This window comes from Plasmodium reichenowi, chromosome 7, assembly GCF_001601855.1.
Source record: "Plasmodium reichenowi strain SY57 chromosome 7, whole genome shotgun sequence".
Lineage (NCBI taxonomy): Eukaryota > Apicomplexa > Aconoidasida > Haemosporida > Plasmodiidae > Plasmodium > Plasmodium reichenowi.
This window is the reverse complement of record NC_033652.1, coordinates 746,649-760,781: the sequence shown is the minus strand read 5'-3', so window position 1 is coordinate 760,781 and position 14,133 is coordinate 746,649. Positions and strand designations below refer to the sequence as shown.

The following is a 14,133-nucleotide window of genomic DNA, read 5'->3' as shown; positions in this document are numbered from 1 at the left end:
TTTTGTTCTTATTTAAGGCAACATAGATAGAGATTGAATTTATTCTTTTTTAAATTAAAAAAAAAAAAAGAAAAGAAGATATATAAATAACAGATAAATATATTTAATGAATTTAAAAAGCAAATAAAAAAAATTATATGATTACATTTTTATTTATAACGTTTATATTATGATGGGAAAAGAAGTTAGGTCTATTTTCTTATTTATATATCATAAAATGTAATTTAAAAAGAAATGAAAGAAATGAATTTTAAAAAATATTATAAGGATAACAACAGATTCCTGATTTTTCAAAAAAAAAAAAGAAAAAAAAAAAAAGAAAAAAAACAAAAAAGAAAAAAAAAGGAATAAATTAAAAATTAAAGGTCTACATATGTAAATATATAATATGTGTATATATATATGCACATTATATATATGTTATGTGAATATATATATATATATATATATTTATATGTTTATATTTAAAATACAATAATCACATTCTTTAAGCGTGATTATTACACAAACAATTATTCCTTTTCATTCAAATTAATAATTTATTATTTTTTAATTTTTATTATTTTTTAATTTTTATTATTTTTTTTTTTTTTATTTATTTTATTTTATTTTATTTTTTTTTTCTATACGTGTGACAATAATTAAATGTAAAAGTTTGACATTCCCATAAAAAATATTATATATATATATATATATATATATATTTATATGTGTATGTTATTTTTTTCTTTTTAAAATGTTTCATTTAATTGTGTATAGCGACGAAAGTCTACAAAAAGTAAAACGGTCGCTGAACGTTTTTGAAAATATTTATGATCAAAATGGAAACAAGCTTGAAAAATCAGTTGAACAAAATATTAAAAAATGTATGGATTTAGATGTTCCAAAATGTATTCATAAATTAATTGATAATGAAAATAAGGATTATAAAGAATATATTAATGAATATAATTATAATTTTTATCTTAGAAAAGATATTATACAATTTTATACTTGTAATTTAATACAATTATATATTAAGGATACAAAAAATTGTGATTTATATTTAATTGATGAATATGAAGAAGAAGAAAAAGAAAAAAAAGAATTAAAATGTAAAGATGACAAACAAAAAAATAAAAATACACAAAATTTATATACAAAAGAAAAACATGCACTTGATGAAAATAATGTTTTGTCATCATCTAATAATACAGATGATATTTCTGTTGGTATTAATCTCCCGTTACATCGTTCTCATATATTATTTATACTGTCCTTACCAACGTATTACACATTTTATGAGTTCTTTTTATTAATACAAGGTTTTATGAATTTTATTGTTCACATCAAAATATTTAAGTTAAACGGTTATTTAAACTTTCTCAAGAAAAACAGAAAAAAAAAATTCAATAATAATAAAAACAACCATAACAATAATAATAATAATAATAAAAACAACCATAACAATAATAATAATAATAAAAACAATAATAATAATAATAATAATAATAATAATAATAACAATAATAATAATAATAATAATAATAATAAAAACAACCATAATAATAACCATAATAATAACCATAATAATAACCATAATAATAACAATAACAATAATAATAATAATAATTATTATTATAATAATTGTTGTACTTATAGTTGTTGTATAGATAAGATAAATAAAAAATATATCAAGGGAAATATCAAAAAAAAAAAGACTCAAAATATACATGGGGGCACACAAACGAATTTATATAATGATAATAGCAAACCTCAAAGCAAAGGTAAACAAAAAGTAAATACTTTATATGATGAAAGTAACACATATATACATAATAAAGAATTATGTAAATTAAATAATAAGAATTATAATAAATTTACTCATATAGAAAAAAAAGAACAAAAATATTATAGGGAAAATGTGTATACACATGATAATATTTATGATGATCATTTAAATTCCTATGATCATATGGATGATAGTTCTATTAGTTCTGGATCGTATTTATATGAAGATTATATTAAAAATGTTTCATTAAGACAAGAAGAAAATAAATCATTAAATATACGTGTAAAGGATAATTTGAAAGATAGATATATGGATAATCAAAATATTCTGGATTTATTAAATGTAAATAATGATATCAACAATAATAATATTATTAGTAATATTAATAATAATATAAATGGTAATGATTATAATTGTTGCCATAAAAAAAATTCTTTAAATTATTATAATATTCTTCATACAGATAAACTCTTGTCCTCATATAACAAAATGTATCATTATATAAAAAAAAACTTAAAAAAAAAAAAAAAAATTCATACCTATTCGATCCTTATATTTTTCAAGACACAAATATATGCTGATATGTTTTATAAAAAATTCCATTGTAGAAATTTAAGTTCCTTTATGTGTAGGAATGTATCACAGAAGAATGTAAAAAATTTTTATAACTGGTATATATATTGTGCATTCGTAAATTTGATATATTATATATTAAATTATAAAGAGAATATGGGAAATGTGGGTACTAATGAATCTACTAGAGGGTACATATTGAACAAAAATGTGTCTGCTGGTATGCCTTCTGATACATATGATGATATATCTGATGATTTATATGATGATATATCTGATGATATATCTGATGATTTATATGATGATACATCTGATGATGTATCTGATGATACATCTGATGATATATCTGATGATATATCTGATAACATGCGTGATAATGTCGGTATACCTTGTGCAAAGAAAGAGATGCCCTCTAAATACCTAAACACAAGTAACAGAAAGAGAAATATGAAGGACCATATTTATTCTTCACAACTTTTTAATATTAATAAATATAAAAAATTTATAAAAAGTATTATTATAGATACCAAGATATGCATTTCGACGTGTCTATTATGTATGGAATTATTAGATAATGATATATTTCTTCTCTTAACAAGAAATGAAAAAATATGTATTAATAAAAAAAGAAATAATAATTATTATGAATATATTAATTTGTCATGTAATGTATGTACCCTGATATTTTTTTATGATATTTCTTCAAAATTGTTCAATAGTGACTTTTGTGATATTTTAAAAACCAAAAATTTAAATCAACAACAATTTGTTGGTTATCTTGAAAATTTGATTTTTCTTTCAAAGGATAATATGTTAGTTGGACAAAATGAAAAAAATGGAAAATATTATAATAATGATAAAACAAATCGGTGTGATAAAACAAACCAATGTGGTGATAAATTACATAATGATTGTTCCTTAATCCCAATTAACCATTCGGACCATAAAAACAAATGTGTAATTAAACATTCCTACAAGATATTCCTAAACAAAAGAGAAGATGTCATATTAAAAGTGTTATCCTTAAATAATATGTTTAATAAATTAAAATGTAAGAATTGTAATAATGTTGATGATATATGGTTATGTTTGATATGTTCTAATGTTGGGTGTGGACGGTATCATAAACGACATGCACAGATGCATAGTTCTTTGTTTAACCATTATTATTGTATAAATATGAAAACAAAGAAGATATGGAATTATATACTAGATACTTACATAGAAGAAAGAGTACATAGGAATTTAGAAGATATTACTACACTGCATTCTGAAAATTCATATGATGAGTTTAATAAAAATAAAATTAATAATATTCCTAGTGGTAATAAAAATAAAAGTAAAAATAAAATGATTCCTAATAATTATCATAATAATCATTCTTCTTATCATAATATATATACAAATGAAAAGAAAAAAAAAGAAAAAAAAAATTTCCATCTTTTATATTATGATAATAATTATATTGATGATTTTTCAATTTTAGATCGAGAATATCCATTATGTGATTATAATAAAAAGATATACTATAAAATATATGATATATTTACTAATGATATATATATAAATGACAATTTAAAAAATGAATTGTTATATATATTATATTCACAATTATCGCATGAATCTAATATATATAATAATATTTTAATAGAGCTTCAATATATTTATTTAAATAAACTTGAACATCCAAAAAATATTATGAAAAATGTTACAGATAAAATTATGGAATTACAAATCCAAAATAATAAAATAAATTTATTATGTACACATTTAGCTAGTTCTATAAAAAAAAATAATAATTTAAAAAATTCATTACAAGAAAAAATTAAATTTTATAGAAATATAAATAATAATATTATTCTACACAAAAAAAATAATAATTTTAATAATTCATCAAATAAAAATAAAGAAAAAATGGATAAAGACATAAAAAAAATACACAATCTGGATCAAACCATAAAACAGTTGCAAGAGCAAGTGGATGCCTTATTAACAAATTTGTAACACACAAAAATTTTTAAATTATAAAATTATAAAATTATAAAACTAATTAAACAAATAAATCAATAAATAAATAAATAAATAAATATATATATATATATATATATATATATATATATATATATATATATATATATGTTTCTATAACGTGATGCTTTTATTTCTTTTATAAATAATTCTTAACCATTTCATCACTTTTCCATGTCATACGTAAAATACCATGTGCCTTTTTATGGTATACCATTCTTATAGTAACAATTTTTTTTCTTTAATTTAACGTTTTTAAAATTATAAAAAACAAAAATTAAACAAAAATTAAACAAAAATTATACAAAAATTAAACAAAAATTATACAAAAATTATACAAAAATTATACAAAAATTATACAAAAATTAAACAAAATATTAAATCAAAAAAAAAAAAAAAAAAAAAATATTATATACACCATTTGTTATGTCGTTTATATATATATATATATATATGTATGTTTTTGAAAAATCTTTAAAAATGTGATAATAAATGATTACATATATTAAATAAAAGTTGTATATATATTTATGCATTAAAAAAACAAAGAAATATGTTTTCATAATAGCTTATATTTTTTTGTTCCCTCTATAAATTTTCTATATTTTTTTAATTAAAAATTAAAAGCTGCACAAATATATATACATATATATACACATACATATGTTATGTATGCCATATGTTTATATTTTTATGGGAACCCTTTCTCCACGTGAAAACAAAATATTTATTTAAAAAAATATAAATAAAAATAATCCTTTTTAATAAAAAGAAATTTATTTATTCATTTATTATTTTATTTATTCATTTATTTATTTATTTATTATTTTTATTTTTTTTTTATTTATTTATTTATTTTTTTTTTTTTTTTATTTATTTAATTATTTATTTTTTTATTTTTTTTTTTTTATTTTAAAAAAGCTCAAATAAGACTTTGTATAATTTTTTCAACATAACCGTTTCTTTAACAAAAATGTTATAGAAATGATTTTTCATGGATTCGTTTAATTTAAACTTTTTGTTATCTTTTTGTTTGTTTCCCATATCATTTTTATTATATTTTTTTTGTTTTTTACATAGATAATTATTATAATGTGAATTTAGGAAATATTTCTTACAATTATTTTTTTTATACATATGACAATTCTTTTTTTTATACATATAACAATTCTTTTTATCATTGGTATTATTTTGATCTATATCAGAATCGTTTATGTCATCATCGGTTTGTGTTTCTTGATCATTTTGTTGTTCTACATTTGGTACATTTTTAGGTGTAAAAGTAGTATTAACAGATGCACTTTTTTTAAGATCATTTTCAGCTTTGTCGATATTTTTTTCAATAGATTGTAGTAATTCTCCTTGTCCTTGTATATTATTATAAACTATATTACCAGTATTTTTTAATTGAACTGAAAAATTTAATAAATTTGATACAATATTTTGGGCTAAATCTACACGTTGAGAACTTTCATTATCACCATTTCCATTTTTTAAATTGACAGCTATATTTCTTAATTCATCTGATTTACCCATCAATACTTCAATAATGTTTTTGTTTAATTGTAATTGTTCCTTTTCTTTATTTAATACATCTTCTTCTAAATCTAAAATTTTTTTAATGATCTCTAAGTATTTTTTTTGTTCATCAGTTAAATCATCAGATTGGAGTATGGTCTCTATAATCTTTTTAATGTCTGATATATCGTGTGATTTTTTTCCATTGTCATCATCTCCATTTTTGTTGTCATCTCCATTTTTGTTGTCATCTCCATTTTTGTTGTCATCTCCATTTTTGTTGTCATCTCCATCTTTTGTATCATCTCCATCTTTTGTACCATCTCCATCTTTTGTACCATCTCCATCTTTTGTATCATCTCCATCTTTTGTACCATCTCCATCTTTTGTATCATCTCCATCTTTTGTACCATCTCCATCATCATTCTGATCATTCATCAATTTTACAAAAACCCCATTTTTATCCTTCTTATCATTCGGTGCTTTACTCATGTCTAGAAAAGAATGAGTTACTACAGAGACATTTTTAAGTTTCCCTTGCTGATCCAACTTGTCTATATAATTTTTACCATTTTGATATTTTTGTGATTTGTAAAATTTTTCATAACTTTGATAATTTTCACTTAAGAACGATAAGAAATTATTAAAGTTTTGTCTTTGTCTGTTTAATAATTCTTTAATATTTTTTAACAAATGTATAAGCAATATTTTTTGGTTTCTTTCTTCATATATATTTTCTTCATTAGAATCATCTTTATATTTTTTTTTATCATCATCATGATTATTTTTATAATCATTTTCATTATATATTTCGTCATTTTTAAAAGTATTATTTCCCAAACGTTTTAAATTATATATAGGCTTATTTACATTTTGTTTGCTTTCTTGAAATATTTGATTGTTATTTTTATTTGTTGACATATGATTATTCATATTGTTGTATTTACATATTTTGTTGTTATTTGAACAGTGTGGTTTCTTCATGTCTATATCTTCTTCTTTCTTCTCAATAAATGTTTTATTATTATTATTATTATTATTGTTGTTGTTGTTGTTGTTGTACATGTTTTTATTTTTGTTGAATGAAGTGTTTATATTTTTAGGAAAATTAAAAGTATTATCTTTATTCCTATCTTTTATTACTTCTTTGTTTATATTTTTTTCACTATTTTTTTGGAATTCTTTTTTTTCTTCTGGTAATTCTTTATTTTTTTTTTCTGCACTTAATTCAACGTTCACATTCATTTGTTGATCATATTGTTCCAAATTTTTTTTATTTTTATTATTTTTATTATCTTCATTTTGTTGATTCTCTTCCTTTTCATCTTCTTCCTTTTCATCTTCTTCCTTTTCATCTTCTTCCTTTTCATACTCTTCATTTTCAATGTCTTCCTTTTCATTCTCTTCATTTTCAATTTCTTCCTTTTCATTCTCTTCATTTTCATTCTCTTCATTTTCAATTTCTTCCTTTTCATTCTCTTCATTTTCAATTTCCTCATTTTTTATTTCCCCTTTTTTATTTACCCCTATTTGTGCCACATTAGGAACTTTGTTCGCATTTAAATTTTTAGAACATGTTGTATTATTTTTATTATTATTTACACTTTCTATATTCGCCTTTTTTTCAACATTATGTATATTTATATCTTTTAAGTTTGATGCGCCACGCTGAAGTGGCATATTGTTTTTATTTATTTTATTTTTGTCATTGGAAGATGATTTTATCAAGTAAAATGAACTAGTGAAACAGTAAACTATAATAAAAAAAAAAAAAAAATTCATCTTTATATTCCTATATTATAAAGCATAAAAATAGACACTGAAAGTTTCAAGTGAATTTTTTTTATTTCCTAAATGTGTACACAAATATATATATACATATATTTATTTATATATAATAGAACCTACATATATATATATATATATATATATATATATTATAGTGTTCTTATAACATTTATATATTAATATTAATGCATACTTTACAATATATTGGAAAATAGAAAATTCACCTGAATAAATCTAAATGGTTGACATGAATTTTTTTTTTTTTTTTTTTTTTTTTTCTTTCTTTCTTTCTTCCTAATAATAAAAATTTTCTATATAAACATTAAGGATAATATATGCAATATATACATAATATATATATATATATATATATATATATATAACATAATTTTATTTATTTATTTTACTTATTATTATTTTTATTTTTTAATAGAATGCTCAATATAACATAAGCACTGTTGTGCACTGGATTTGTGGTTACACGTGCACACACTTATTTTGTTCTTATAAGTTTAGAAAAAAAAAAAAAAATTAGGATTATTTGAAAAAATTAAACAATATATTAAAAATATAAAAATAAAAAGGTCGACTGAAAAATATTAAACAATAAGTAAGACGTGGAAAGAGGGGTTAATATTTTATCACGAAATTATATATACAAAAAAAATTATAAAATAATAAATACATAAACAAATATATATACGTATTTATTATATTTTTAAAAATACAAAAACAAAGAAAATAAAATAAAATAAAATAAAAAATAAAATAAAAATAAAAATAAAAAATTGATAAAATGATAAAATGATAAAATAATAACCATGTATTTTTTGTTTTAATAAATATAATATAAGATTAAACATATATATTATATATATATGTTATAAAATAATAATAATAAACAAATTACACATATTATTAACAATAATTATTATATATTTATAATATAACCACTTTGTTATGCCTATATAAAATTGTCTGAGCTCTAATTATCTTCTTTCTTTTTCAAAACATTATTATTACTAATCTGATAATTTTTATGTGAAAAAGTAATATGCACATAATGTATTATTATGTATTTCTCATTCATACATTTCTCATTCATACATTTCTCATTCATATATTTCTCATTCATACATTTCTCACTCATATATTTCTCATTCATACATTTCTCATTCATATATTTCTCATATGCTCACCATTTTGTGTATCTTCCCTTTTAATATAATCTTCTTTTGTAGATTGTCCCTTTTCATGTGCCTGATTAATATCATAAAAAATAGGAAACTTCAATATAGCTGCAATACCTGTTAAGGAATTTAATTGTTCACCTGATGTATGGTTATCTGAAAAAATATAAACTTGCCCTCCTGTATTTTTTACATGTTGTACTACCTGAACATATTCCTTTCTAGTTTTAACATCACAACTTCTAAAAGTTTTATCCGTTATTAATAAAGAATCTATAGCATTTATTTTCGATGCATATTTGACTTCATCAGGACCATAACAAATTTTGTCTTCATTTTTTTCAAAAATTTTATAAAATTTATTTAAAATATCCACATGTGATACAACTTTCAAGTTTAAAATTTGTTTTTTCATATTATCATCATTTAATATTTCATTTAAAGAATTTTTAAAAATATTAGACGTTTTTACAATTAAAAATTTATTTTTTATTGTGAGAATATTCTTATCATTCTTCATATCTGATTTTTCATAAAGATAAGTAAAAAAATCATTTTTAAAAAAACCAGGACCTCCTAAAACAATACATTTTATTTTCTCAAAATTAATACTTGAATATAAATTTTTTAATACAATATTAAAAAAATTCTCTAATGATTTTTTATATGACGATGAATTATTTTTTTCTTTTTTCTTATGTATTATCTTATTAATACTAAAAACTGTTTTATATAATTGTTGTGTAAGTAAATACATATTAGCATGACCACAATCAATTAATAAAATAGCAATTTCACAATTATTCTTTATATTAGTACATTCTTCTAATTTTTCTCTATATATGTGATCCCAGTTCTTTTTCATAATTTTTATCTTATCATTAAGACCTATATCAAATGTATGATACTGACCTATCTTAACATATTCATTTGCTTTGACATTTTTCCCTGATACTCTTAAACTATTATTCGCACAATCAAAATCAATTTTAGTAATACACAATGTTAACATCAACTTTCTTATTTCAGTTACATATGAATTATTACCAATATCTTTTTGAACCTTTCTTGAAGTATAAGATTCTATTTCATCATTTAAACTTAGCAAATTATACACTCCCCACAAATCATCATCCTCTTCTGTAATTAAACCGATAATCATCTTATCGTTATCACGCTTTCTGTATAACAACTTCATCTTTTTCTAAATCACAAATATTATATATATATATATATATATATATATATATATATATATATACATATATATTGTATGGTATACAAACAAACAAACAAAAAATAATAATAAAGTAATATATTTAGGTCGTTATTTCATTTTTTATTTTTAAATATCATCCTATATTTTTTACCCATTATATATATATTTTATTTTTTCAAATTATATTTCACAATCGTGATACATAAGAAATAAATAAATTAATACATACATATATATATATATATATATATATATATATTATATTTATTAATTATTTTCTCTAGTAATAATTTTTAAAATATATATTTTTTTATTTTAATAATTTTTTATGTATCCTTATAAATCATTACTTTGATATATAGGGCAGAAGGTAAAAAAAAAAAAATAAATATATAAATAAATAAATAAAATAAGAACGAAATACATTTACGTACATATATATAATAATTTATTATATATATATATATACTTCACTTGAAAATATCCCCAAAGGAATATTAACTATTGAATAAATATTATTTGATTCTTAATACCAGAAATACTATATTTTTTTTTTTTTTTCCTTTTTTTTTTTTATGAAATATTTTATTTTTAATTTCTTGAAAATAATGGAAATAATATGTATATATATTATGATTATTAAATTGTTTATCTGTTTAAATATTCTCCTTAATTTAGGAATAATAAAAATATAAGAAATTTCCCCTTATCTAATATAAAGCATATATGTTAAAAATATATAATTATATCTTATTTTTAAACATTTTTTTTTTTTTTTTTTTCCATTATTATTATATAAAGAAGTATATATAAATCTTACAATTTTATAACAAACATATAAATGTTATATATTTTCCCTAAAATACATAATACAAATAATTCTAATTAAATTAACAGCATAACAAAATAATGTGATATGCATTATAATTATACATGAGCCTTAATTTTTAATATGACAACTTATATTTCACATTACTATAAAAAAATTTAATATATTACCAGAAGGATTAATAATAAAAGAAAAAAAAAGAAGAAAGACAAACAGACACCTTCCATACAAATTAAAAGAAAACAATTTATAATTAAAAAAATTATTAATTATAACTTCCTAATATACATATATACATATATATATATATATATATATTTTCAATGAACTGTAGATATAAAAACTATTGTTAATGTTTAATATTATGTGATGTATCCAAACTATTATATAATATATATGAGCTAGCTGTTTTTTTTTTTTTTTTTTTTTTTTTTTTAATTTTTTTAGCTAATTTGTTCAGGTGAATTATAACCACCCATATAATATAAATTATAACTTTGTTAATGATTTTTTTTTTTTTTTTTTTTTTTCCTTCATTTATATTTTTATAATTAATTATATGAAAATAAAAAAATTAACCATTTTGTCAATTTAAACATGGTGATGAATTATATATTTTATGAAGAAATATTATATATAAATATATATATATATATATATATGTAGAATGCTTAAATAAGAAATAGCTCTACAGTTTTCTCAATTTTTTACATTTGTAACACTGGACATTTGCAAATAAATTTTGTGTTTTACAGCTATAACATTCATAATATTTATTATTATTTTGTTCGTTACATTTCGTTGTATTTTTTTTTACGTTTTTATTATTTTCTTCACCTTTTTCAAATAGAAAATTATCATAACATATATCATCGTCTAAAGACAAGCCATATGCTTTTTGAAATACTTGTTTTTCATATTTTAATTTCTCTTCATTAATATAATTTGATGATATTTTATTTTCCGAAATGTGTTTATTAAAGTAATCAAATGCATTATACGAAAATTCTGGTTTCGTTTTTATATTATCATTTTTTTCTATGGAACTTGAATTATCTCGATATTTTTTTTCCTTATCTCTTTTTCTTCCATGCCCATTTTTTTTTTCATCGTTGTGCAAGACCTTTTTTTTGGAAGAATCATCAAGATAATTATACTTGTCATATTTATAGAATTTTTTACAGTTATCATTTTTATCATACTTATTATATTTATCATACTTATCATACTTATCATACTTATCATACTTATCATATTTATCATATTTATCATACTTATCATACTTATCATATTTATTACTGTACTTTTTTCTTTCCTTTTCCTTTTTTTTTTCATGCTTATGCTCACGATGGTGATGTTTTTTATTTATTTTTAATCTACTTTCTTTTATAATTTCCTTATCTCCATCGTCATATCTTTCTTTCATTTTTACAAATTATAATTAAACACAATACAGAGACAACTAAAAACCTTATTTCTGATTTAAATAATATATTCAATTATAAATTATAAATACATTCGAATTACATTATAACACTATGTTTTGATATATATGTTCTTTTTTGTTTTTCTTCAATTTCCTTACTTTTTTTATATTATTTTTCTTCTGAGCACTCTACATATACAATTGCATGTTCAAATGTTTTTTAATATAAATAAGATTCTTATCATTTTTTCATTAGTAAAATATTTTTAACAACAAAAAAAGAACAAAAAAAAAAAAAAAAAAAAAAATTACAAATCAAATAGTTATTTATAATACACGATAATATTATAAATATTTGATGTGAAAACTTAGAGAAATGTTACCATATATATAATATATAGGTTTTAATTTTTTTTTTTTTTTTTTTTTTTTTTTATTTTTTTTTTTTGGTGGGTGGAGTTTTTTTTTAATATACGTAAAAAAAATTTTTAAAAAAATAAAAAAAATTGAAGATCTTTTTTTCAAAAAAAAAAAAAAAATATATATATATATTATATATATAATTAATATATATATATATATATATATATATATTTATAATATTATATATATATAATAATATAATTTTATATCTTTTTATTATTGTATATTAACGTTTATTTTATGTTTATATAATTATTACTTCTTATATTATATAATTACATATATATGTATATATTTATAAATGTTTCATTTTTATTATATTCAATTTTTTTTTATTTATTTTATATTATTACTTACAATTTTATATTTGACATTTTTTTCATTTGAATAAATGGAGAAATCGAATTTTGAAAGAAAATTGTACAATCAAATAAAAAAATAAAATAAAATAAAATAAAAGTTAAGAATTAAATATTATTATTATATTGTAAGATAGAAAAAAATATATATGTGAATCAAATAATCCATTGTGACATTTGAAAAAATATAAAAATAACATATATATATATATATATATATATATATATACAATAATATATATAATAATATATTTAAAAACTTGTATTTATATACAAATATAAAAGTATAATATATATTTTGTCATCTTTTGTTGTTATATATTTTTGTGTACATATTTTGTCCTTAATAAAAAAGAAAAGAAATACTTGTATAAATAATATCAATTGTTTTTTTTTTTTTTTTTTTTCTTTTTTTTTGGGTATTGAGAAAGAGGTAGAAATATGTTTTCTTTAACATTATAAGGCAAAGAGAATAATTTTGTATTCATTCTATTGATATTAATAAGTTGCTTTGAAAGTTGACAGTGAATTTATTTTCTTTTAATTTTATATATTTTTGTCAGTGTATAAAAATAAGTAATAACATATATAAACATATAATTCTTACACTTCCTACATATTATGTTATTGTTTTTATTTTTTGTTTGTACTTTTTGTATATGAATTAGAAGTTATAAATATAGAAATATAGTAGATGATAGCATAGTGAACCTAAACAATAAAATATATATATATATATATATATTGTATATGTTTGTATCTTTTTTTTTTTTTTTTTTTTCTTAGAAATGGATGAGAATATATCTAATGGAACTTTTATATATTTAATTATTTGGTTTGTGTCTTGTATCGTGTTTTGCATTTTTTTTGCAAGGGATGGAAAAATATCAAGATGGAATATGATTAAGTAAAAATTTTTAAAGAAATCCTTATTTGAGATATATAAATAAAATATATATATATATATATATATGTACATATATTTATGTAACTAGCCATTTTGTTTTAT

General features: G+C 18.7%; 5 protein-coding genes across 5 annotated transcripts in view; 2 read left to right on the top strand and 3 right to left on the bottom strand.

Annotated features, from left to right (window-relative positions):
* Window positions 1-736: 736 nt before the first annotated feature.
* Window positions 737-4,348, top strand: PRSY57_0719500 (ubiquitin carboxyl-terminal hydrolase, putative; the record flags this gene model as incomplete). The annotated part of the gene is made up of 1 exon (XM_012906849.2): window positions 737-4,348. The coding sequence occupies one exon, from the start codon at window positions 737-739 to the stop codon at window positions 4,346-4,348; it is 3,612 nt and encodes a 1,203-aa protein (XP_012762303.2).
* Window positions 4,349-5,284: 936 nt separating this feature from the next.
* PRSY57_0719400 (rhoptry-associated leucine zipper-like protein 1, putative) lies at window positions 5,285-7,672 on the bottom strand (the record flags this gene model as incomplete). Its single annotated transcript, XM_012906848.2, has 1 exon — window positions 5,285-7,672. One exon carries the CDS (start codon window positions 7,670-7,672, stop codon window positions 5,285-5,287), a length of 2,388 nt encoding a protein of 795 aa, XP_012762302.2.
* A 1,182-nt stretch (window positions 7,673-8,854) lies between these two features.
* On the bottom strand, window positions 8,855-10,066 carry PRSY57_0719300 (PelOta protein-like protein; the record flags this gene model as incomplete). Its single annotated transcript, XM_012906847.2, has 1 exon — window positions 8,855-10,066. The coding sequence occupies one exon, from the start codon at window positions 10,064-10,066 to the stop codon at window positions 8,855-8,857; it is 1,212 nt and encodes a 403-aa protein (XP_012762301.2).
* Window positions 10,067-11,604: 1,538 nt separating this feature from the next.
* PRSY57_0719200 (hypothetical protein) lies at window positions 11,605-12,342 on the bottom strand (the record flags this gene model as incomplete). The annotated part of the gene is made up of 1 exon (XM_012906846.2): window positions 11,605-12,342. The coding sequence occupies one exon, from the start codon at window positions 12,340-12,342 to the stop codon at window positions 11,605-11,607; it is 738 nt and encodes a 245-aa protein (XP_012762300.2).
* Window positions 12,343-13,912: 1,570 nt separating this feature from the next.
* PRSY57_0719100 (hypothetical protein) overlaps window positions 13,913-14,133 on the top strand; it is a gene marked incomplete at both ends in the record, with an annotated part of 526 nt that continues 305 nt past the window's right edge. Inside the window, one exon of the mRNA XM_012906845.1 lies at window positions 13,913-14,031. Within this exon, the coding sequence (XP_012762299.1) occupies window positions 13,913-14,031 (119 nt within the window). The remainder of the gene's footprint in view (window positions 14,032-14,133) is intronic.